Below are 23937 nucleotides of genomic sequence, written 5' to 3' on the forward strand. Positions count from 1 at the left end.
ACGGCATAGATGTTTCTTAAAGCCACTTGTCAATTAAGCAGTTAAGCATTAGTTCCGTCAACTTGTAAAACAGTTTCAGCATCAGGGAAAAAACATAGCCCTAATAGTGCTTCACATCTAGAAGTATGGCCTGCACACAACTGCAGTGGGCCTGCTGCCTGTAGCACATCACTTCTTACCATGCAAAGGACAAATTTTGCAATCAGTTGCCTGAAAACTTCACCAATGCCTATAGCCTAACTCCGGTGAGCAAAAACCTCGAACTTCATTTTATGACTTTTTTGTTGTCTAGAGAAACAAGTTGATGTTGTGCTACTTCTAAAAACCAGGTGCCATGCTGTGATGAGTCTAGCGGTAAGTGAACAGGTTCTTGTTTCTCGGACAACGAGGAGGAATCGCACCTTACTTACTCACATGACACATAATGAACAATGGTACAAAAACCCACAATTTAAAGTTCTAAACCTAATACAACATTCAACTCTAATATAATACTTCAGTTCAATCTGTGACATCCTCCGGGGGCGCACGAATTATGTCTGTCCACTGCTTCAATCTCTTGCGTGCTGCAACAGTAGCCTCCCTGGTAGGTCTATCTCGCAACATTGTATTCTCTGTGTTGACATCAGCTTCTGGTGGTTGAACTTGCTGAACTTCATTTGAAGATTCATCCTCCTTGACCTCCAGTGGGAACAATCTGGTTATAGGACGGTTGGTCCTTCCATTTGCGGTTCTTATCTCAGCAGCTCTGGTGATCCCATCTAATCCAGTGATCCGCTTCTCCACAACAGCTAGTTTCCAGGAGGTTCTCGGAGTGTCATTGTGTATAATAACCACATCTCCAACTTCAATTTCCTGTTTGGTTTTCCCAGATGTCTTGTGGTACTCATGAAGGGATGTTAAATACTCTTTCCTCCAGCTGGATTGGAAATGCTGAATCAATTGGCTTTGTCTCTTCGCTGTTTCCCTGACTGAAGGTACTCCATATGTAGGATCACTTATCTCATCATCCATGATTGTGTGTGGTAAGGAGGTGATACGTCGACCACAAAGAAGGTGAGATGGCGTGAGGGGTTCTGGGTCTCTTAAGTCTGCAGATACATAAGTCAGTGGCCTGTCATTGAGTACGGCTTCGACTTCCACGATCACTGTCTGTAACACGGGTAGGGTTACAAGGGCTTTCCCCAACACTTTCCTCAAGGTGGTTTTCGTAAGGCCTATCAGACGTTCCCAGAATCCTCCATACCAAGGGGCTCTCTTGGGTATGAATCGCCACTGGATTCCAAGTGCACATAATGACTCCCCATCCTGTCAGAGTTAATGAGATACCCTAACTCATCTGCTGCAGCCTCATAGATAGAAGTATTATCTGAGAGCATAATACGTGGTAAGGACCTGCGGACAGCAAACCTTCGAAGTGCCTGTAAGAATGTCTCAACAGATAAGTCAGTAACAATTTCTAGGTGCACTGCTCTGCTTACACCACATGTAAATAGACACACATATACCATGTAAATAGACACACATATACCTTAGTCTGCTCTGTTTGACACGCACACTGGGAAGAGGAGGAGGTTCTGGTCTGGAGTATGACTTTCCACTGACTCGATGACAAGTAACACATTTCCGTAGCAAAGATCTTACAACTTGCCTGGCTGATGGAATCCAAAACTTTTGTCTAAGTGATGTGACAGTGGCATTGACTCCTGTGTGGAGATGTATCTTGTGTGTGTGATGTACTACTAAGGCAGTTAAGGGATGCTTCTTTGGGAGAAGGCAAGGAAACTTCGTCTCACTGTCAATCTTGGCATTATGTATCCTCCCGCCACAACAAATGATGTAGTCTTTTCAAGAAACAACTTGAGTTGGCGAATTAAGGGAGGTCGACTGATCTTGTTGGTTGTTTGAAGAACAAGAGATTCCTCAGGAAATGAGACCCGTTGAGCACAATGGATCCACGCATTAAACGCTGCATCAATGTCATTTGGAAGGAGCTGACCAGTACGTCTGAGACTTGGGTTGGACTGCCTACAGTTATGAATGAAGCGTAGTACATAAGCTGACACTCTAAGTAATCTCTGTAGAGTGCTATAGCGGTCAATGTCCATGATTGAGCAAAGGTCGTGTTGGTGTGGGGGAACACTATCAACCTTTCTTGGCTCCTCTACAGGTTCCTCCTCAGCTTGTAGGTGGAGTGTCTCTGAGTGTTCCCATTTAGGCCACTGTGATTTGCATGTCAGCCAAGTTGGTCCATATTGCCATAACCGTGAATCCTTTAAAGAATCTAATGAAATCCCCCTAGTAACTAGGTCGCCTGGATTATCCTGGGTGGGGCAATACATCCAAGTAGCAGTAGGCACTAAGTCATGTATCTCGTTTACTCTGTTGGCAACAAAGAGTGGTAACTTTTTCTTGCTGGAAATCCAACAAAGTGTTATTTGACTATCTGACCACATTGTGATTTTGAACTGAAAACGGTCAAGAGAAGATATAACAAACTTACACAAACGTGAGCCAGTAACAGCTGCCATCAGTTCCAACCGTGGTAGAGTATGGCTCTTCAGTGGAGCAACTTGAGCCTTAGCTATAGCGAAGGATGAATGTGTGTCATCCCAGATGTAGGCCACTGCACCATAGGCCTTTATGCTGGCATCTGTGATGCAGTGCCATTCAGATGTCATGGTGGAGTTCAGGGGCTCATTCCAACGAAGTTTCTGCTGCCACAATTGTTGCATAAATAATTTAGCAGATATGGTTACTGGGGTGAGTGTTCCTAGAGGATCAAAGATTTTTGACAGATCTTGTAACACAGTTCTCTTCGTTGGCTGAGTCGTCTGGGATGTTTGTAATGACTTTGGCATCAGACTCAGCGTGTCGCTGGCTGTATTCCACAGTAGGCCTAAGACATTGACAGCAGTATTAGTATCGGCAACTTGATCATGGTTTGCCTTTGTCATTAGGTTTGGACTGTTTGAGGCCCAGCTTCTCAGGTTAAAGTTGGCCTTTGACATCAATTCTCAAGCTTCAGTGTAGTAGTCCACAGCAGACGTTTCACTGGTACAGCCAGACACAACGTTGTCAACATAAAGATTAGTTAAAAAATCGCAGGAAGTTGTAGATGTTTCAGTAGTGAGATGATGTCTCAAGGCAGTGTGTAGCATAAAAGGTGAACTGACAGAGCCAACTCGTACGACCCGGAATCTAAAAATTGTAAGGTCACTGTTAGGATTATCTAGCTTTGATAACCAAAGGAAGTGAGTGTAACTGTGGTCCTCTTCAGCCAGTTGCACGTGGAGAAAGGCCTTTTCGATGTCTGTAGTGAGTGCATACTTGTGGGTACAGAATCTCAGTAATAAGGTAACCATGTCAATCAAAAATGGAGGCCCAACCACAAGACAATCATTCAAACTGGGGTGGTTGGGGGAAAGATGGCAACTGCAGTCATACACTATCCTCACTGGGGTAGTTACTGAATCCTTCTTGACAGCATGGTGAGGGATAAAATGGCAGTTCTGGGGTACATCAGCTTCCTTGACTTTGTCTATGAATCCTCGGCTAAGTTGATCTGTAATAATGGCACCGTACGTCTTTAGCAGTTCTGGTGTCTGAGCTAGTTTGCGTGCAAGAGACCATGCTCTTTTTTCACACATGTCACAATTTGAAGGCAAAGGAGGATGATCAGTCTTACAAGGGAAACCAACAATGTATGAACCATCGGAATCTCAACGGACTGAGCAGTTGATAAAGGAGGTGGGTTGCTGTGTACTGCTTAGTAAGGATTGGGTATCGACTGATGTGCCCAATTGTTCTGTGTCCCAAAACTTTGGCTCATTAGACTGCATGACTGATGCGTGAAACATGCTGACACTGGCCTTGGTGTCTGAAAGGGAAAGAGGACCTGAGAGAAGGTACCCTATCTTTGACTCAACAGCAGTGGGGCCGTTGCCACGAATTATCTTGTCTTGGACAAGGTTCCAGTAAAAATCTGCACCTACTAGCAAGGTGATCTCGAATTTGTTGTCACTTCCCACTGGGTGAGCAAGCTGAAGGCCGTAAAGGTGAGGGTACTGGTTCCCAGATAGAGGTACGGCATTCTGAAAAGGTGCTGCTACCTTGGGTACAACCAGTACTGAAACGGGAACTTCTCCACCATCATTAGTTTGTATTGCAATAGAGGTTGATTGCAATTCTCTTGGTATAGCTTCTCCCCAAAATGCAGAAATACATATCCTTTGATGTTTGCACGAGTCAACCTTCAAGCTGTCTGCCAGTTGCTGAGTAATAAAGGATCTTTGTACACTCTCATCAAATAATATTTGTGCTTTGCAACGATTGCGCCCTGAACGTACTTCAGCTATAACAGTCTTCAGAAGGTAGGCTGTACTGCCAGGTAGTAGGTCAGTCCCTGGTGGCTTGGATGGAACTGAGACTGTAAGTGAAGCGGTTGAGTCATCTTGAGAATTGTTCTGTTTGACTGTGGATGCAGTTGCTTTCTTTCCTGTATTGTCCTGATCCTTGCTAGCAGTGATCTCACAGAGGCTAGAGTGATGTTTTCCTCTGCAGTGCCTACATCTGGCCTTTGATCTGCACTGGGAGATTCTATGACGCGCCAAACAATTGAAACACATGTTGGCTTTCCAGACGATCTCCATTCTTTTCTTTGGGTCAACAACTACATTGCAGGCGAATGACAAGTGATTTGTTGAGTTACAGTAGGTGCAACGTGCAGACTTTGCTGATTGTGTTCGCTGTTTGAAGTTGCTGCTGGCTCCTGTGAGAAGTGAAGCTGTCATGGTTGACACGGCATTGTCTGATGATTCAGTGTAGTCTAGTGACACTCCTGATTCCAGTATCTGAATCTCCAATAAAGTCAGTAAGTGTCCACCCTGGGTCAGTGTGTGCACGAGCGAGGTTTCTCCTTGTCTCTGGAGGGAGCTTTCCAAGAATAATTGGTACTAACAAGGCTCCGTAGGAGTCCTCACGCTTGTCTAAAGCTGTCAACCCTCTGATGTGGCTTTCCACTGTGTCGTGGAAGAGTCTTAAACTAGGTAAGGTGTTAACTGGTTTGGGGGTGTTTACCAGAGCTTGCATGTGGGCTTTGATGATTCTGTGGGGTTGCCCAAAGCGCACCTTCAAAAGTGCTGCAGCATGATCATAGTTTGCACCTGTCAAAGAAAGCCCAGCAATTGCCTGTGATGCTTCACCTTGGATCTGAGCTCGAAGATAATTAAACTTCTGTATGCCATCTGGTGCAGTGTTAGAATTGACAGCTACATCAAACGAGTCCCAGAAACTCTGCCATGCTAGGGGACTCCCAGAGAAGGTAGGTAAGTTCAATTTGGGCAGTCGACTTACGGGTGTCTGACAGTGGGTGGAGGAGTGAGTAACTGGGAAGGTGGCTCTCTCACTGTTGGATGCTGAGGTGGTACAAACTCTGTAGCAGACACATTCAGCGTGACAGGTGGAGTTGTAGTGGTAGTAGTTGTAGGGGCAGTAAGCTTGTGTATGATACTTTTGATTTGGCTTATCTTATCACAAATCATTTCTTGTATGGCTGCACTCTCAACAATCTCGGCTTCCAGCTCATCTTCACCTGTGATTGTGTTTGCAATCTCTTGGTCTGCTTCTTGTAATAACTTCGCTCGTTCATGGAGTTGATCAATGGAACTAGTCAGAGTCGCGAAGTCTTTCTCACTTGGTGTACTCTCGGAGTCCATAATGGCATCCACCTTCTTAAGGAGGCGCGTTAAATGGGACCTGTATCCTTTCCGTGAAGTCTTCTTACATTGCAATTCCTCCATTCTAAAACAGATAAACAAACAAAAACAGTCACTCTGAATATAGTTCGCTCACCTTTGAGGGTACCGTTCTCAAACAGATGCCACGGTACAACAGCTTCTGCGTTTCTGGTTAGAAAGTAACTTGCGGGCGATCAACGAACAGACAAGTAATCACAGCACCAATGTGATGAGTCTAGCGATAAGTGAACAGGTTCTTGTTTCTCGGACCACGAGGAGGAATCACACCTTACTTACTCACGTGACACACAATGAACAATGGTACAAAATCTCACACTCTAAAGTTCTAAACCTAATGCAACATTCAACTCTAATATAATAGTTCAGTTCAATCTGCGACACATGCAGCTACCTAACTCATCTGGAATTAACCAATAGGTTTTTGATGCACAATAATACATAATTAATTTATTGTAATTCTTGGATTTTGTAATTCATGAAATTTTTGTAATTCTCCAATTACATTGCTACGTACTGCCAAGGAAGCGCTTCTTAAACAAACCGCTTTTAACAACATATTATGCACAGAAGTATCTTCTAAACTGTTTTATAGTTTGACTATTACGTTTTTTTCCCCACAAATTCTCTTGACAAAGCTGCAAAGCTGCTCTTCATTTTCATTCATGTACATAGGGGATACACCCCCTTCTCAACTCGAAAAGATAGGTTATTCCTGGTAGTCTACGAGGCTAGCACAGTTGTTTCTCAATTGTTAAATGCCTATAAAACCTGAAGGGAAGGCAATTCACAAAGTCTGAGGAGACTCGCCACACCCATATTTCAGACCGCCGAAAAGAAGCTACCTCAGAGCAAAGTTTATCAGTGAGGAGGTTTAGTACAGCCTTCAGTTTGCTTTTATTTCTTATGTAAAAGTTGCTTGCACCATTTAACGATTTTTCTCACTTGGGTGCGTACAGACAAAGTACACACACACACACATTTTTACGAAAACAAATTCAATAAACTAGGCGCATGCGCATGCCCACAGCCGGCCTTTGGTTGGCTGTGGGCGTGCGCCTGGTTTAAAAACCATTACATTTTGGAAGGCTCTCTCTCAATATCAACATGTAATGAGCATAATTACGCACTATCACAGCGATTTAAAGAGTTCACATGACTACAGACAAAAAAATGATGTCATCTTCCGGTATATATAAACTGCCATGTGTCTCCTCTAACTCGGCTTTTTATTTGCTGTGACAGCGATTCGTTTCTACTTGGTACTGATCGAACAATGTCAAACACCGACAACAACTCTACTGAGAGACTACTACAGGAACTGCTCGCCAAAGTTAATACCTTGACGGAGGACGTTAATGTACTCGAGGCAAAGGATGGTGGAAGAACCTACCCTCAGAAATGTCGCCACGATGGTGGCAGTGGGGGAAACACTGGTCACGATGGTGACAATACCATAGATCGCGATGGCGACCTCTCAGATGAGGAAAACATTGAGGAGGTCGGAAGCGATGGCTCCCATACCACCCGGTTTCCACTTTCTGAGGGAGGTGAGGCCTTCTTGGAGGCCACCTTTGACTCCCGCCTGGACTATAAAGGCAGGAAGGCCCAGATCCCCAAATACAGCGAGCCTTATTGTAATTGGACGACCTGTCCCAATATATCTCTGGTAGTGGCGGCAACCCTCCCCAATACCTCCATTAAGGACAACAAGTTGGCCTCCCGAACCCAAGAGATGTACATGGAGGCTGTTGCTCCGCTTACAGCTCTCTTGGAGAACGCGGATGATGAATCCTTCACCCTCAAGGAAGCCATCCCCATGATACAGTTGGCCATTCAATTGCTAGGAGATGTTGCCCAACATCACTCTTCCCAGAGAAGGAAAGCTATTATACAACATCTGAATCCCCAGCTGCAGACACTGATGAAAGATGAGGATTTTAAAGAATCTCAGCCCCTTTTGTTCGGAGAGGACTTTGGAGAAAAGGCCAAGGCAAGGATAGAAGTAGCGGCTGCTCTAAAGAAAGTTGTGAACCCCCTGGGAGACAAAGGGAAACATAAGGGTTTTCAGAAAAGCCACCCTCAACGAAACAGCTGGGGCCACCAGGGTGGCAAACCAAAATACTATGGCCCTGCAAGCAAGCCAAATAAGGAAGCAGGAACAAAGACCACACAAGGGAAGTCCTGACTAGAACCTTTGATTGTGTCAACACCACATGTTACTATTTTAAATACAACTGTAAACCCTACCACATTGTCAGCACAGGTGGCTTCTCCAAAGCATCACCTGGTGGTGTTGATGAGTCAGATGGACTTAACCAACACCAGCCCCATGTTGGCTGGAAGGCTGGCCCAGTTCATAACAAACTGGGAGAAAGTAATGCAAAACCGATGGGTCCTGCAAGCCATAAGGGGATACCAACTAGAACTGGTTCAAACACCATGGCAACTGAGGCCCATGCCAGCAATAAACTGCTCTACAGAGCAAAGGGAAATGATCTCCAAAGAGATCAGAGAATTATTGGCCAAGGGTGCAATGGTAGAGACCACCCCTTCCCAGGAAGGCTTTGTGTCACAGATCTTCCTGGTAGCAAAGAAGGAGGGTGGACAGAGGCCAGTGATAAACCTGAAGGTACTCAAAATGTTTGTGAAACACAAACATTTCAAAATGGAAGGACTACATATCCTTCCCAACCTCATCCAACCAGAGGATTGGATGATAAAGTTGGATCTGAAGGATGCTTACCTTCAGATACCAATCCAGGTAGAGCACCAACACCTCCTTCAGTTCCAATGGGAACTCAAAACCTACCAGTTTCAGTGCCTCTCATTCGGGTAGACATCAGCCCCACGGGTTTTCTCCAAAGTAATGAAACCGGTGATGGGAGTACTCCGACATATGGGTATTCGTCTAGTCATATACCTGGACGATATTCTACTGCTACACCAGTCAAAAGAGGAGCTGGTTCAGCTGATTCCACTGATTTGCCAGCTGTTCAAGGCTCTGGGGCTGGTCGTGAGTCAGAAGAAGTCGATACTGACTCCAGACCAGAAACTGGAGTTTTTGGGTTTTCAGGTAGACACAGTCAGACTACAGCTAATCTTCCCACCCAAGAAGCTGAGGAAAATAAAACAGCTAGCTCAACACCTCCTTCACCAACAGACTGTTACAGTGAGGGACATAGCGAGGTTTGTTGGGAAGGCCTCAGCATCAACACAAGCTGTATGGCAAGCTCCCCTTCACTATAGAGCACCACAGTTTTCAACCAACTCGGTGTCTTGGGAGAATCACTCCATGGAGACCGAGGACACGGCAATGAAATTCAGTGCCATCCTGGTTTTAAACATGGAGGCCCAGAATGATCTGAAGTGGTGGTGTGCTCTGGACAGGAAAGTCCAACTGCAGTCTCCCCTCCTGCCCCGAGTGTCATCCATGACCATAGAGTCAGATGCCTCCAACATGGGGTGGGGGGCCTGACAAGACCACCACCAGACAGGTGGAAGATGGTCCCTAGAGGAAACCACTCACCATATAAACTATCTAGAACTACTAGCTGCGTTTCTAGCACTACAGTGCTTTGCCAAGCACAGCAGTGGGGTTACAATTCAGATGAAGTTGGACAATGTCACAGCGGTGACATACATCAACAAATTAGGGGGAACACACTCCCAGATACTTTGTCAGCATGCACTGAAGATATGGGACTGGTGCATTCAGAGGGACGTAAGAACACCTCCCAGGAAAGGACAATATAACAGCAGATCTGGAGTCGCGATCAACGAAGGATCGCTGCGACTGGATGCTAAATCCCCAGATCTTCAATCAAATACAACAGAAGACGCCTGCAGATAGACTTGTTTGCATCCCAACTGATGAAGCAACTACCAAACTTCTACAGTTGGAGGCCAGATCCGGAAGCGGTTGCAACAGATGCTTTCAACCAAGATTGGACTCAGACGAGGGGATTCGCCAACCCCCCGTGGTGCTTGATAGCACGTTGCCTGAGCCAGATAAAGAGACAGATGGCAAGAGTGGTGATAATCATCCCCTTGTGGGAATCGCAACCATGGTACCCAATGATTCTGGAAATGCTAGAGGATTACCCCAGAATTTTACCAACAAGGGAAGATCTAGTGATACTCCCAACGGGTCAGGAGTTCCGGAGTTAGTGGCATGGCCCATATCCGGAAATCCTTTGCATCACGAGGAATTTCTTCAGAGGCTTCAGCCCCCCTCCTCACATCATGGAGACCCAAAACACAGTCAAACTACAACTCCTTGTTTTCGAAATGGTCTTACTGGTGATCACAGAGGAATAGAGATCCCACTGTGGGACCTGTAGAAGACACATTAAACTTTCTAGCTGAACTATTCAAAGACGGATATCACTACCGATCACTGAATTCCTACAGATCAGCAATTTCAGCACTACACTCAAAGGTTGATGGCTACTTGGTGGGACAGCACCCTTTGATTACTAGGATGCTTAGAGGCGCGTTTAATAAGAGACCGCCTGTGGCAAAATATTCAACCTTTTGGGAAGTAGGTGTGGTACTAAGCTATTTGAAAGGATTGGGTAAGAATGACACATTGTCACTCTGCCTGCTTACACTGAAATCAGTTATGCTGTTGGCCTTGACTAGACCAGCTAGGTCTGTAGACTTCAGTAAATTGGATATTTGTGCTCGCTCCTTCACAGAGGCAGGTGTTACCTTCAAGGCTCAACGTTTGTCTAGGCAGAGTAGGCCATCAAAGCCTCTGGTAGACTTCTTTTATCCTAGATATCCAGAAAATCAGACAATTTGCCCAGTGACAACACTGCAGGCATATGAAGCCAGAACAAAGGAGTTTAGAGCGTGGTCATCAGAGAAGAAGAAATCCTTGTTGTTCTTATCTTGGGAAGCATGACCCAGTCACTAGCAGTACTATAGCCAGATGGCTAAAAACATGCTTGGCGGAAGCAGGTATTGATACTAGCATATTTAAAGCTCATTCAGTCAGAGGGGCTTCAAGCTCCACAGCTGCAACTGCTGGGGTAACAACAGCAGACATCTTGAATGCAGCAGATTGGTCATCAGCAACGACAGTCCAAAAGTTTTACTTTCGTCAAGCCAAGGAATCAGTTGACAAATCATCTTTTGGGACAGCAGTTTTGTCATCTGTCCAAGCTTGAAACTTACATGTTGATATTGAGACGGAGCCTTCCGAAATGTAATTTCTGAATGGCTCAGGGCATGCAGTGCTGCATGCTATTAGGAATTACATGAGGAAGAAATATCAACATTTCCCACCCCCCTCCCATACACTTATAGGAAACGCTATGTGCAATTGTTCTACATAATAGGTATAACTGATGTTCTGGATCATACTTCCAGTAGAGTTGCAGCTTGAAGTCTACAAAGAGCCAAGTTAGAAGAGACATGTGGCAGTTTATATAGTCCGGATACCGGAAGATGACATCATTTTTTTTGTCTGTAGTCACGTGAATTCTTTAAATTGCTGTGGTAGTGTGTAACTATGCTCATTACATGTTGATATTTCAACTTCACCTTCCTCATGTAATTCCTAATAGCATGCAGGCACTGCGTGCCCTGAGCTATTCAGAAATTAAAGTTTCAACCCTATCTGGTGAGTGCTTTTGGAGTGATAGCAATAGACAACAAGAAGAGCAAAACAATCGATTTGTGCAGTGCCTATACAGGAAAAAACAATACATGCTTGTTTACTCAATCATAAGTCTTGAGTGCAGTGTACTGCAGACTTGGAAATTGTGTCATTCTATTCACCATGAACTGGGGTTTTTATCAAGGAATAGTTTTGGCCTAAGCTCACTAACAAGAAGGCTGTTCAAGCTGAGAAATGGCAACGATTAAGTCATGTTTTACCCCAACACACATAACTCACATTTGCTTTGTCATAGAGAAACAAAATAAATGATCTTCTTACTCTCCATGAAAAGGTGAATCCAGCAGTGTATTAAAGACCTTAATATGTTTTTTCCTAAATGGTTTACTGGAGTGATTAAAGCATGGTTAAAATAGTTTTGTAAGTCACGTATTTTACCCAATGTATATTTCAATGGCATTTATCTCAAAACCAGAATTGTGCAAACAAGTCAGGTTTTTGCTCAGCAAGTCACATATATAGGCTATTTCTAGTTTCAGTACAGTAATCTTTGAAAATTCAATGTAATAGGCCAAATGTTCCATAAGCTTTGGAGGTGATGCTCTGGTAATGTAGCCTCCAAAATACGCTGACAGAAAAGTTAATTCCCAAATCCTTGCAACTTGAAGAGCATAGAGTAAAATGCCCATCAATTGTATACTCTGAGTTGAATTTGTTGTGGTAGTACATAAAGATGAATACTGATTAAAAGGTGATACTCCAATGTGGTAATCATAGCAGATCCTCTTAGTACTGAATTAAGTTATAGCCTAGGCAGGAGAGTTACTAACTAGTTTGTACAAGCATGGAGCATGGTCCATGGCCTGAGGAACTGCAGTAAATGGACTGTCCATCAATACATTTCTTAGACAATTTGTGGACTTTCAGCAGTTTTAGAACTCCAGGAATTGATTCTGCTTGTAACTAAACACTTACAAGCTTGCTTATTAACCTAAAAGTACAAGGCTACTACATGTTTTTAAAACCTCTATCACTGCAGTTGTTCATAAACATGGCAGATATTGTGGTTGTCATTGAAGTGAAATAACTACAGTATATCAATTATTTTTAAAGGGAAATCAGTGAAAACCGTGCCTGTCTGACAGTAACTTGTGCTGCAGCTTTTGGATTATGTGGTCATGTTTGTGATTGCACACTGCCAAAGGACTCACATGCATATAATTTTTTTTCGGTTTGTTTGTTGTATATAGGAACTGTATGACTGACCCATGCACACACACACACTAATTGTATTCATCTTGTAACCGTCATGTGATTTAATGATATGCATTGTGACTATTGTTGCTGTTACTATACACGGTGCTTAGAGCAGCTGACCTCTGACTCCAGTTATTTTAACCAGATGACTGAATCCCTGGTACCGGTTTGAGGCACCCATTACGGTGAGCTTGTGTATCATAGGCATTTTTCGAACATTTTCTTCCCACAGCACTTAATGATGACTCAAGCCAGTTCTTATACCTTCAAACTTGTATCAAGACACACGGTAGTGTGTCATGTGGCCCAAGAAGCCGACACACCACACTGTGAGTATATTAACAGGAAGAAAGAAAACACGATTTTCACACCTATGTAGCTCTGTGATCCCTTATCCGATTAGAACCAAATATGCTACAGACGTGCTGGCCAGGTAGGGGAGTCCACACACTAAAGTTGAAGAAAATCGCTCCAGACATTTCCAAGATATGAGCAATCAAAATTTCATTCTAATTTCTTCATATTTTTCTTCTTCATTTTGCACACTTCGCAAAATCTGCCATAAAACACGAATGGGTACTCCAATTGGGCTGAAATGTGGTACACTTAAAGGGCTCATTACAGCAGATCTCGGTACCAAGTTTGGTAGGAATCCAATGAACATTCATGGAGTCATGACCAATTATTTGTGTAAAATAAGGTCGAAGGTCTATCACGCCCACAGGGTAAACCACTTGAAGAAATGAGCTGCAAATTGCTATGCAGATTGAGTAAATATTGTAAGAGTACCTTTTTGTGGTTTGAAGGAATCGAAATAAAGGCCATCGAGATATGACACAAAACCCAACCTGTGTCAGAATTGTGCAATCAATTTTTATGAATAAAAAACCTTTAGTTATCACGCCTACCTGGCAAACCGCTTAAAGCAATGAGCTGAAAATGACTGTGTAGCTGGAATAATCATCATAGAAAGTACTTGCAGTAGTACAGAAGAATCGGATTACAAACCACTGAGTTATGATTCAAAAGCCAACTACGTGTAGCAAAAGTAAGATCGAGATACTCTAATAGAACAGTCACCCTAATAGAGCATTCAGCTACGTTTATAACTTACTCCATTATAGTACATTGCAAGTTATTCTGTAGGGAGTTCTGCTACAAACAGTTAATATTATAGACAATTCAGCTACAAGCAAATCACTCTGTAGAGAGTTCAGCTACAAATAAGTTAATGTTCAGCTACAAGTAAGTCACTCTGTAGAGAGTTCAGTTACAAACAAGTCACTCTGTAGTACAAACAAGTCACCGTGTAGAGAGTTCAACTAAAAACAATTCACCCTGTAGAGAGATCAGCTAGAAACAAGCCATCCTGTAGAGAGATCAGCTAGAAGAAGTTACTTTGTAGAGAGTTCAGCTACAAAGAAACCACCCAGTAGAGAGTTCAGCTGCAAAAAAAATCACCCTGCAGAAAGTCAGCTACAAACAGATCACCCCATAGAGAGTTCAGCTAGAAACAAGTCACCCTGTAGAGAGATCAGCTAAAACAAGTCACCTTGTAGAGAGTTCAGCTACAAAGAAACCACCCTGTAGAGAGTTCAATCACCCAGGAGAGAGTTCAGCTATGAACAGATCACCCTGTAACGAGTTCAGCTAGAAACAAGTCACCCTGTAGAGAGATCAGCTGCAAAGAAACCATCAGAGTTCCGCTACAAACAAGTTACCCTGTAGAGAGATCAGCTAGAAACAAATCATCTTGTATAGAGTCCAGCTACAAACAAATCACCCTGTAGAGAGAATCCTGTAGAGTTCAGCTACACGCAAATCACCCTGTAGAGTATTCAGCTATGTACATTTCAAGTCACCCAGCATAGAGATCAGCTGCAAACAAGTTATCCTGTAGGAAATGCGTGGCATGTATTAAATATACGTGTGTATATATATGTAATAGTTGCAACATACCCATGAGGTTTGTATCTGATTTGTAAACATGACACCCGAGGGCCACAGGCCCGAGAGTGGAGTGGTTACAAATCAGATACAAACCGAATGGGTGTGTTCTAACTGATTTATGGTATGGGGCGTGTGCAGATCAAAGGCGCCCATTTGTAACGCGGAAGGAGCATGAACGCAAAGCTAATATTGGCTACTGCTGAGTGCTGTGTACAAGGAACGATTTTACTCATTAATTACTGTCTTGATGGTTAGTTAATTCATTGTTAGCTAGTTTATTCATTGGTAGCACGCATGCCATCATCGATGCCAAATCATTCCAGCCATTGTTCAGCTTCTGAATCATTTAGATGGGTGTAACTGAAGTGTCTGATATTCATTGTTGAGTGGTGCAGCGCTATAATAGTCTTGGTTAGCTTAATTTATTGGCGAATGAGCATGTGGTAGATTACCGGCTCAGCCCAGCAGTTGTACTGCTTCCCATTCATTCAGACAAGTGCAGTGTTGTGTGTTCATTTGTTCCAGAGCGATTTACCCCCTTGTCAGTCCTGGACATAATTAGCCTTGCATTGTGACTTCCTGTGTTGGTCTGGTGTTTGGTTTCGTTTGAAGTCTTTGAACTAATTAGTGGCCAGACTGTGTGGCCAAAAGGAGGTACTTAGATATGACAAAATTATATGCAGGAGCGCCACAGGCAAGAGTGCTTATATTTGTCATATCCCGAGTAATCTGTTATCAAGACACATGGTAGTGTGTCGTGCGGCCCAAGAAGCGGGCATGCCACACTGTGAGTATATTTACAGGAAGAAAGAAAACTCAATTTTCACACCTTTGTAGCTCCATGATCCCTTATCCGATTCGAACTAGTTTCACTACAGAGGTGCCTGCCAGGTAGGCCACGTCACATACCAAATTTGAAGGAAATCTTCCTAGACATTTCGGAGATATGAGTGGCCAAAGTTTCGTTTTAATTTCTTCGGTTTTTTGTTGTTGTTTTTTTGCCATAGGGGGCTACGGGGGCTTCGATTTCTTTTCACACACTTTGCAAAAATTACTATAAAACACAAACTTGTAACTCTATTGTATCAATATTTGGCACAAGTAAAGAGCGTATAAAGGTACATTCGCATACCAAGTTTGCTATGAATCTGATAAATATCCAAGGAGTTATGAGCGTTTATTCACATAACATTGTAGGAGGTCCTTTTGATGGCTAGAACAGCAACAGACTAAGTTATAAAGTAAAACCCCGAGCAAGTGTTTAAATCGCGGGATTGAGATACTTTAATAGAGCAGTCACTGAGGGGCAAAAAAAAAATGTCAAATAAAATGTCAAAAAAATGAGCTACTTATGACCAGAGTTCGAACCAAGGACCTCCATACCTAATGCCTGCATCCTTAACCACTGAACCACTGCTATCCCGGCTGATCACTTCACTTAATTTCTACCTTATAAATTAAAATTCTAGCTTAATACGTAAAACTGATCTACCAATAAAAAATCCAGATTGTTCTAGAACATTCTATGTGTGTTCTATTAGATGATTTCAGCGAAAGCAAAAATGTGCACTCTAGTAGAGCATTAGCACCATACTATTGTTGCAACACTTTGAGGCTAAATCTAGTAGCTATTTCATCAAATCAGAGCCATTTTTGTATCAATCAGTGGTATATTTGTAGTATTAACATAGTTTCACTCCCAGGCGGTCTGCAAGCAGACTAGTATGACCATAGATTATGGGTAGGGAATATATAATCTATGGTATGATCGACTCGTACCAATCATAATCATCATAATAAATGCTATGCTAGCAAAACTTGTGATACAACAACCTGGAAATCATATCCTAGTAAAAAAGTGCAGGATTTGGTTTTTGAAAATACAAAAAGAAGTGAAATGCACTCAAAAAAAGATTGCGGCTCTCAAAATCCTGGGTGAAAAAAGTTGTGAAATCAAAGGTGGCAGCCAAGAAATGGCTGCAGTGATGTTAATGCTAAAAATTTTTAATAATGTACAGCAGAGAGCCGCACTCTTTTTTTACAGCTTCGCTGTTTTTGAGTGGATATTCTACACCCCAGTAGATGAAGCGATTATAGTATTAGAATAATATGGTTCAGCGGCATCGACTCTACCTGATTAAATGGTTACAGACCCAAGGTATATTCAGTATCCTTGGGGAATGACTGTCGAGATTTCAGTTTAGATGGTGTCTTTGTGATCATATTGGTGAACTCATCCAGGAGACTGGAGGCATACAAGTCCTCATAGTTTCTACTTATGGAAATAAAATATCAAAAGTTAGTTTATATGCAAATAAACTAGTTTATATTATAATTATTATATTGGTACAGAGAGTAAATTGAAGACAAAAGAGGAACTCTAGGTCTGTAAAGACAGTTAGAATTCCTGTAGACTCTGACAATGGTAATGTCAATAGTCAGGTAACTAAGAACTTTATAGCAGTCACAATGCATTTCTGCTTCTATAGCTTCATCAGGTGACAACGTTCTTAGGGTGGAAAATAAGAAACAGATTGCATAGAGCAGTGGGCAAATGTTGGAGTGAAGTTTTTTCTTGTCTTAACTGGTGACATACTGTGTATTATCAGAAAAAAAAGTGTTTTGTTAATTTAATTTTATTCATTTACATTTTTTTACCTTTAATACGTAGCTACTTAAATGGCGGCGTGCATACATTATTCAGTATTACTTCGTGGGACTAACCAAGGAGTTTTCCAAAAGTTCAATTAGTCTCGAAAGAACATTTGATGGTACTAAAGAGGAGGAAAGCTTTATATTAGAACTACTGTCTACTGTACCTTTTACGGAGAATACGGAAGTCAGTCACTACCGCAGTTAGTCGGTCCTGTGTGGTCGCAGCGGAAGAGGAAGCAACTAAATCAGCAAGTTTTAAAGTGTAACTAGGTGAGTGTATTGTATAGCCAATGAGGGTCGTAGATTTTAAATAACTGTTATCAACGGTTGGAGGCCGAAAGGTTGCCTTCGCAACTAGTGTAATCACGTGAGGGCAAGCCTCAGGATCTAGCAAGTTGGGGACTCAAAATAGATGCCAGCAGTGCGAACGTGTGTGCTATTTACTACAGTCTGTCCTAAACTTATACTTACTTTAGCCTTTTTATTCCAAGAACTCCTCCAATCAATATTTCGTGGGCGGAAGAATTTTACTGTAGCAACTTTATTTCTGTGTGTGTGTGTTTACGTGAGGAGTGCCCAACAGCTGCTACCCCCGTACGAGTAAAATACACTATCAACACAGAAGCTTATTTATTTTCATTGTTATAAGAAGGGCACCTAGAGTTTTCAACATAGGTATATACCCTCTCACTTTTTAAAATCGACTAATTAAATAGACCTAATTAGATTAGCTACAATGATAAACTGTCCGTATACTGGGAGTACGACAGCACCTGTTGAGTAGACATCCTTGATGGATCAGACCTTTCTGGATTCTTTAGCAGTGCCACACCCATCTACTCGCGTTTAGTGAAGGAGACAAGAATTAGTGAAGGAGACAAGAGTTCATGGAAAATTGCTCAAGTGAATAATTGTTGGTTGATTTAGGCGCTTGTTATTACAGACTTGTTTACCGTTTAGATAAGGATTTTGTGGAATGTGTGAAGGTACAACATACATGGTAAGCGTAGCTGCAAAGCGTGGGTATATCAGTTATATATCACAGCGCGGAGCTTTTGATCTCAACCACAGGTGTGGTATATGTAAATAATTAATTACAAAATCAGTTAAAGTATTAAAAATCTGCTATAAATCTTGATTGTGATTATGATTAAATCTTTTTCTTCTTCCTGTGGTAAAGAAAAAAAAGATAAGTTAAAAAGCCCCAAAGCCAGCCTATGGCCGGTTTGGGTTATACAAATACAAAAAGAAGTGATATCTAATCCAAAACAGCCAAATTGTAAAAAAAGAGTGCAGCCCCCAAAAGGGCTATGGTGAAAAAAGATGTGAAATCCAAAGTGGTGGCCAAGAAATGGCTGTGATGGTAGGTTAATGGTTAAAATTTTAATAACGACGATTCAGGTAAATTTTGTGCTAAGACCAAGCGGCACCAAATTCACCTGAATTGTTGTTATTAAAATTTTTACCATTAACCTACCATCACAGCCATTTCTTGGCCACCACCTTGGATTTCACATCTTTTTTCACCATAGCCTTTTTGAGGGCCGCACTCTTTTTTACAGCTTGGCTGTTTTGGATTATTTCATGATGGTGCTTCTCTCATTACTGTACTAAGCAGAAAATGAAGACCTCAAGACAATACATGACCAGATCTGCAAAATCCTGGCATAATTGTGCAAGCCTAAACTTACAGTATAAAGTATTGAATACATACAATGTGTCAATTAAAATATTATTATTGAATACTTTGTTCTAAGGGTCTAGCAATAAAAACTTGGATACCTCGCCTACTCAAAAGGAGTTCGAAAATCTTTGTTTTGTTGCAGTAGACTCAAGGATACAGAAGTATTGGGTATTTATTTATGTCATGTCAAACCAATAATACATGACTGATCTTTCGTCACTAATTTCACCTTTGTATGTAGTGAAGAAAAGTGATACAAGGAAAAAATTACCAACTAATCAATTCCAGTACTCATGATGAACACGACAATGTAAATTTCAACTCAGTGTGTCATTTTGCTCATAAGTTAGTAAGTGCCTGTATTATATTTACTTGCTGTACAAATCGATCTTTCTGTTATTACTACTTTGTAGGGCTGTAACTCTTGGGATAATTGTGAGGCTGAAATTTTGCCAGTGCATGCACTTGGCTAAGTAGATTGTAAATATTTAATAAACAGGAATTTGAAAATACGTGATTGTGCAGGGTTTTCACAGATCCGGTCACATAATTATATTAAATGTGAAGGTAGTGATGAAACCCGGAATGGAACAGAACAGAATGGAATCTATAGGGACGCGCGCCTAGTTAAAAATTGTTTTAAACAGATTTCCAACTTTCACACAATAACTAGAATTGTGCTAGAATTAGTTTGCTTCTGCTATAGACATGCTAGAAGTCATTTGCTCGATGGCTCTATTTAATGCCCACTGCAAGAATGCGTTGTACAATCGTCTCAGGATCATTTAGCTAAGCTGTTAAACTATTTTTTGTAAGCACTGTTAATATAACATACTGCAGTTTGCTAGCTGTCGTAAATCGCTGCCAATAATGGTAGAATTATAGCTGCCTCAGAAAACCAGCGACACTTGTACTAAAATGGCTTGAATACCGCTACAACATGAAAATACCATTGTAGTTTACCTTTTGGAATGGTAAGGAAGTACTTCTATATCAGGATTAAACTAAACTGGATGGATTTTATTTACACACCTTGCCACGTGGTGGGCATTTAATAGAACTTTAGAGCGAACGATTACTAGCATGTTTATTAACAGAAACAAACTAATTCTAGCACAATTCTAGTTATTGTGACAGTTGGAAACGGGGGTTTAGAAAACCCGGACCGGACCAGGTCAACTTCTTCAAATAAGCCAATTCACACAATAGCTGTAACATACAATTCACGCAATAGCTAGCTATAACATACATTCTTCACCTTGTAGCCACTCTGCCAAGAACCGACATAATTAGCTAGCTACGATGACTCAGACTGCAACAGCGATCGCGCACGAAACTTCATCCACAATAAAACAACGCGTCACTAAGCTATTAAAATACTTTCTACTACATTTCACTACACAATCGCTACAAAGCTACAAGCTCTTTCTGCTGTACTCAACTGTTACACACACTAGTAACCGCCCGAATTCATTAGAATCATGATATACAAAGTGAAAGGAACTAAGATAACAGCAAACCTCTGAATTTATTTCGGTAGTGATAAATGAGTAATGGAGTATTTGCTACATGTCAAGGTAAGCTTTAAATAGAACAAAACCTTACTACTCCAGAAATCTCTATAAAGCTACCCTGCATGGGCACTAGCTTACCTTTCTTAGTTTAGCCAGTCATCTATGGCCATTCCTTTACATAAGTTCGAAGGTTTGCTGTTATCTTAGTTCCTTTCACTTTGTATATCACGATTCTAATAAATTCGGGCAGTCACTAGTGTGTGTAACAGTTGAGTACAGCAGAAAGAACTTGTAGCGATTGTGTAGTGATATGTAGTAGAAAGTATTTTAATAGCTTAGTTAGGTTGTTTTATCGTGGATGAAGTTTCGTGCGCGATCGCTGTTGCAGTCTGAGCAATCGTAGCTAGCTAATTATTTTCTTGGCAGAGTGGCTACAAGGTGAAGAGTGTATGTTATAGCTACCTATTGTGTGAATTGTATGTTATAGCTATTGTGTGAATTGGCTTACTTGAAGAAGTTGACCTGGTCCGGTCCGGTCCGGGTTTTCTAAACCCCCGTTGGAAACAGTGCACAATCTGTTTAAAACGATTTTACACTTGGCGCATTCCATTCCGTTCCATTCCGGCTTTCATCAGTACCCTAAATGTGACCCGTTGAGTGAAAACCAGCTGTTTTCACATAATTCAATTTTGCCATAAACCATATTGAAATACACTGGGTAAAAATACCTGTGCTACATGTAAAATTTATGTACGTTTTAACCCTTTCTTACTAAAGTTATTTTGTAAAACCACAGAAAAACCTCAGGAAATTATATTTTATGGCTTGTGTGATCTTTGCATGATACGTGAGGACCCCACTCATTAATTAACATGGAATGCTATATACCATATGAAAGCCCTCTCTCCCTTCTACCCAAACATCTAAAAACCTTACAGGAAAACACATAACTCACGCACTTTGAAGTTAAGAAAGGCGCATTGCTATTCTTCACCATGGCAGCGAAATATGGGCGCCGCCATCTTTTTATAATCCCAGGTTGCATCATACTGTATATTTTTAGAATCCTTATCACGTGTGGAACATTTTTATTCTTAGTAGAACACACCATTATGCTCAGAGCAAAAGTTATCAAAATTTAACAAGTACAATTGTTTTTGATGCGTTTTTGTGTGCTTATAAGTGTTGATAGTTCCCCATACTCGTTCTTATCACTTCGCGTTAAACTTTATTAGAAATGCCTGGGTGTACTCAACAAATTGGTGGTTATTTCAACTTTGTAGCCCTTAGGATGAAGGAGTTATGGGCCCATTCATAAAGGGCACCCGTAACACGCATTGTTTTGGCAATACATTGGCCATTCGGTAATAAACGGTTAATTAATCTGTATGCACTGAAATTAAGCTCAAATCGATAAAACCTATACACCAATTAATTCACCTGTACATAAAGAGTACGAAAATCTTTCGCATAGCAAAGGATATGTGAGCTATGGGCACTTATTTACGATGCAGTAAAAACAGCTTTCACCGTCATCATTCCTTAGTTGGAATGATCTTCTTCTTTGTCATGGAAGAGTACAGGGAAAGTACTATACTTTGATTGATTTGCCAGTTCATGGTGCACAGATTGAGCCAAATCCCATCTTTGTAGCTTGTTTCAATCATGTATTATAATCGATTATCTAAGTGCCTGTAATATATTTCCCGTATTGTTGCTGTACAAATCGAGTTGATCACTGTTCCAACGGACAAGTGCTATTACTCCAAGACCATTCATCACAAAAGCTGATACTTTGGCTATCCACTCTTTTGTTACTATAGATTACAGAGATGCAATAAAATGGAATTCGAGGAATGTGCAAAAACGGCCGGTTTTTGCTCAGCCGGCCTTCATGTGTAAGTAACATAAATGACTTATCGCAAGTGATACCTATACCTAAAATTGCAATGTACGTATTTATCACTATTGTGATAGACACATCCATCCTTGCTGCTTTCAGACAAAGGGTGCTGTTTAAGGTGTGCTTTTATTAGGCAAAATAGCTACCCTCTTTGTATTCATGCCCACACATATACACACACACTAACATGTACACTTATATAATCCAATACCTTCACACGTTCAATCACTACAACCACTTCCTTTATTAAAGGTCGCTCTTCTGGTTCATTCTCCAAACATTTTTCTATCAGTGGCTTTAGTACAGCAGCTCCTCCTGTCATCTTATCAAGATAAGCCTGGCGTCGCTGTGCTTCAGAAACAGCCACAAGCGCCTTTGTAATGGGGTCTGTCTTCACCTGGTTAGTTGGACTTGGCCATTCTTCACTGAAAATGTGGAGAGCTATTCCAGCAAAAGAGAAGATGTCTACAGCAGTACCATACACTGGATTAGTGTCGAGTGTCTCCGGGGGCATAAAATATAGCGTTCCTGGTGCAGTTGTCAGCTTACTCATCGCCCCCTTGCTGTCAACACGGATCAGTTTGGCCATTCCCAAATCACTGATCTTTGCTACAAGATGGCTGTTTAGTAGGACATTGTTTGACGACAGATCACGATGAATCACAGGCGGATTTCGCCCATGGAGGTGACTCAAGCCAAGGGATACATCATGCAATATAGAGAACTTTGTTGTCAAAGCAATACTTCGGTGGTTTTTCTCCACGAAGGAAGTAAGGCTGGTGCTCATCAATTCCATTACCATTATCGGAAGATCTGAATGCTTGGAGGAAAAATACACGCCCAAGAACTGCACAATGTTTGGATGGCGAATGGCGCTGCAACGAATACATTCTCGTACAAAGTTATCTTTTATAGCATTCTTCTGTTCCGCTTCGTCGACGTCGAGGAAAATAGAGTGAATTTCTTTAGCTGCACAAACCAAACCCAGGTGCTTCACAGCGAACACTTTTCCATAAGAGCCTTCTCCCAAGTCTTTTCCAACCGGTACAACTCCTTCAAGTGTAACCTCTTTTAACTGCTCTCTGACGTCTCGAAAACTTAAAGCCATTTTGAAATTACGGAAGTAGGCTAAAGGCTGGTATTGCTTAGCCGAAATAAGCTGGCATTAATGCGCACACGGTACAGTTGCTGTACTTGCGGTTAACCGCATAAGGTAAGTGTGGGTAATTCCGGGCACTTAGATCGTTCTCAACAATGGTAGAATCCCTGGACCTATAATTTGGTGCACTAATGCAGTGTCCTATGGCCTATCTACAAACCAAAATTGAAGCGAATCCGTTATTCCACCTTGAAGTTTGACACGTATTTGTAGAGCAATCACGGGTAATTTTGGTCAAAAACTTTGAAAATGTCAGGCAGTGCAAGCTCATTATTATTATTATTAATGGACAAAAATTGCTTGGCAGTACAAGACTGTCAAGCTAGGCCGCAGGCCTTTGAGAGTGCCGAGATCGAAATTTAAAGAGTTTACGGTGGTGACCTCTGGTGGTATCCGTATTACTCAAAGTGAAAAATGAGGTAGGGTTGATGTC

General features: G+C 41.7%; 1 protein-coding gene across 3 annotated transcripts in view; it reads right to left on the reverse strand.

The window, feature by feature from the left end:
• LOC136245648 (uncharacterized) overlaps positions 1–23525 on the reverse strand; it is an 88202-nt gene extending 64677 nt beyond the window's left edge. For all 3 annotated transcript variants that reach the window (XM_066037147.1, XM_066037145.1, XM_066037144.1), the window contains exon 1: positions 22557–23525. In XM_066037147.1, the coding sequence (XP_065893219.1) occupies positions 22557–23453 (897 nt within the window). In that variant the 5' untranslated portion in view covers positions 23454–23525. The remainder of the gene's footprint in view (positions 1–22556) is intronic.
• Between the last annotated feature and the right edge of the window lie 412 nt (positions 23526–23937).

This window comes from Dysidea avara, chromosome 15, assembly GCF_963678975.1.
Source record: "Dysidea avara chromosome 15, odDysAvar1.4, whole genome shotgun sequence".
In the NCBI taxonomy this organism is placed as follows: Eukaryota; Metazoa; Porifera; class Demospongiae; order Dictyoceratida; family Dysideidae; genus Dysidea; species Dysidea avara.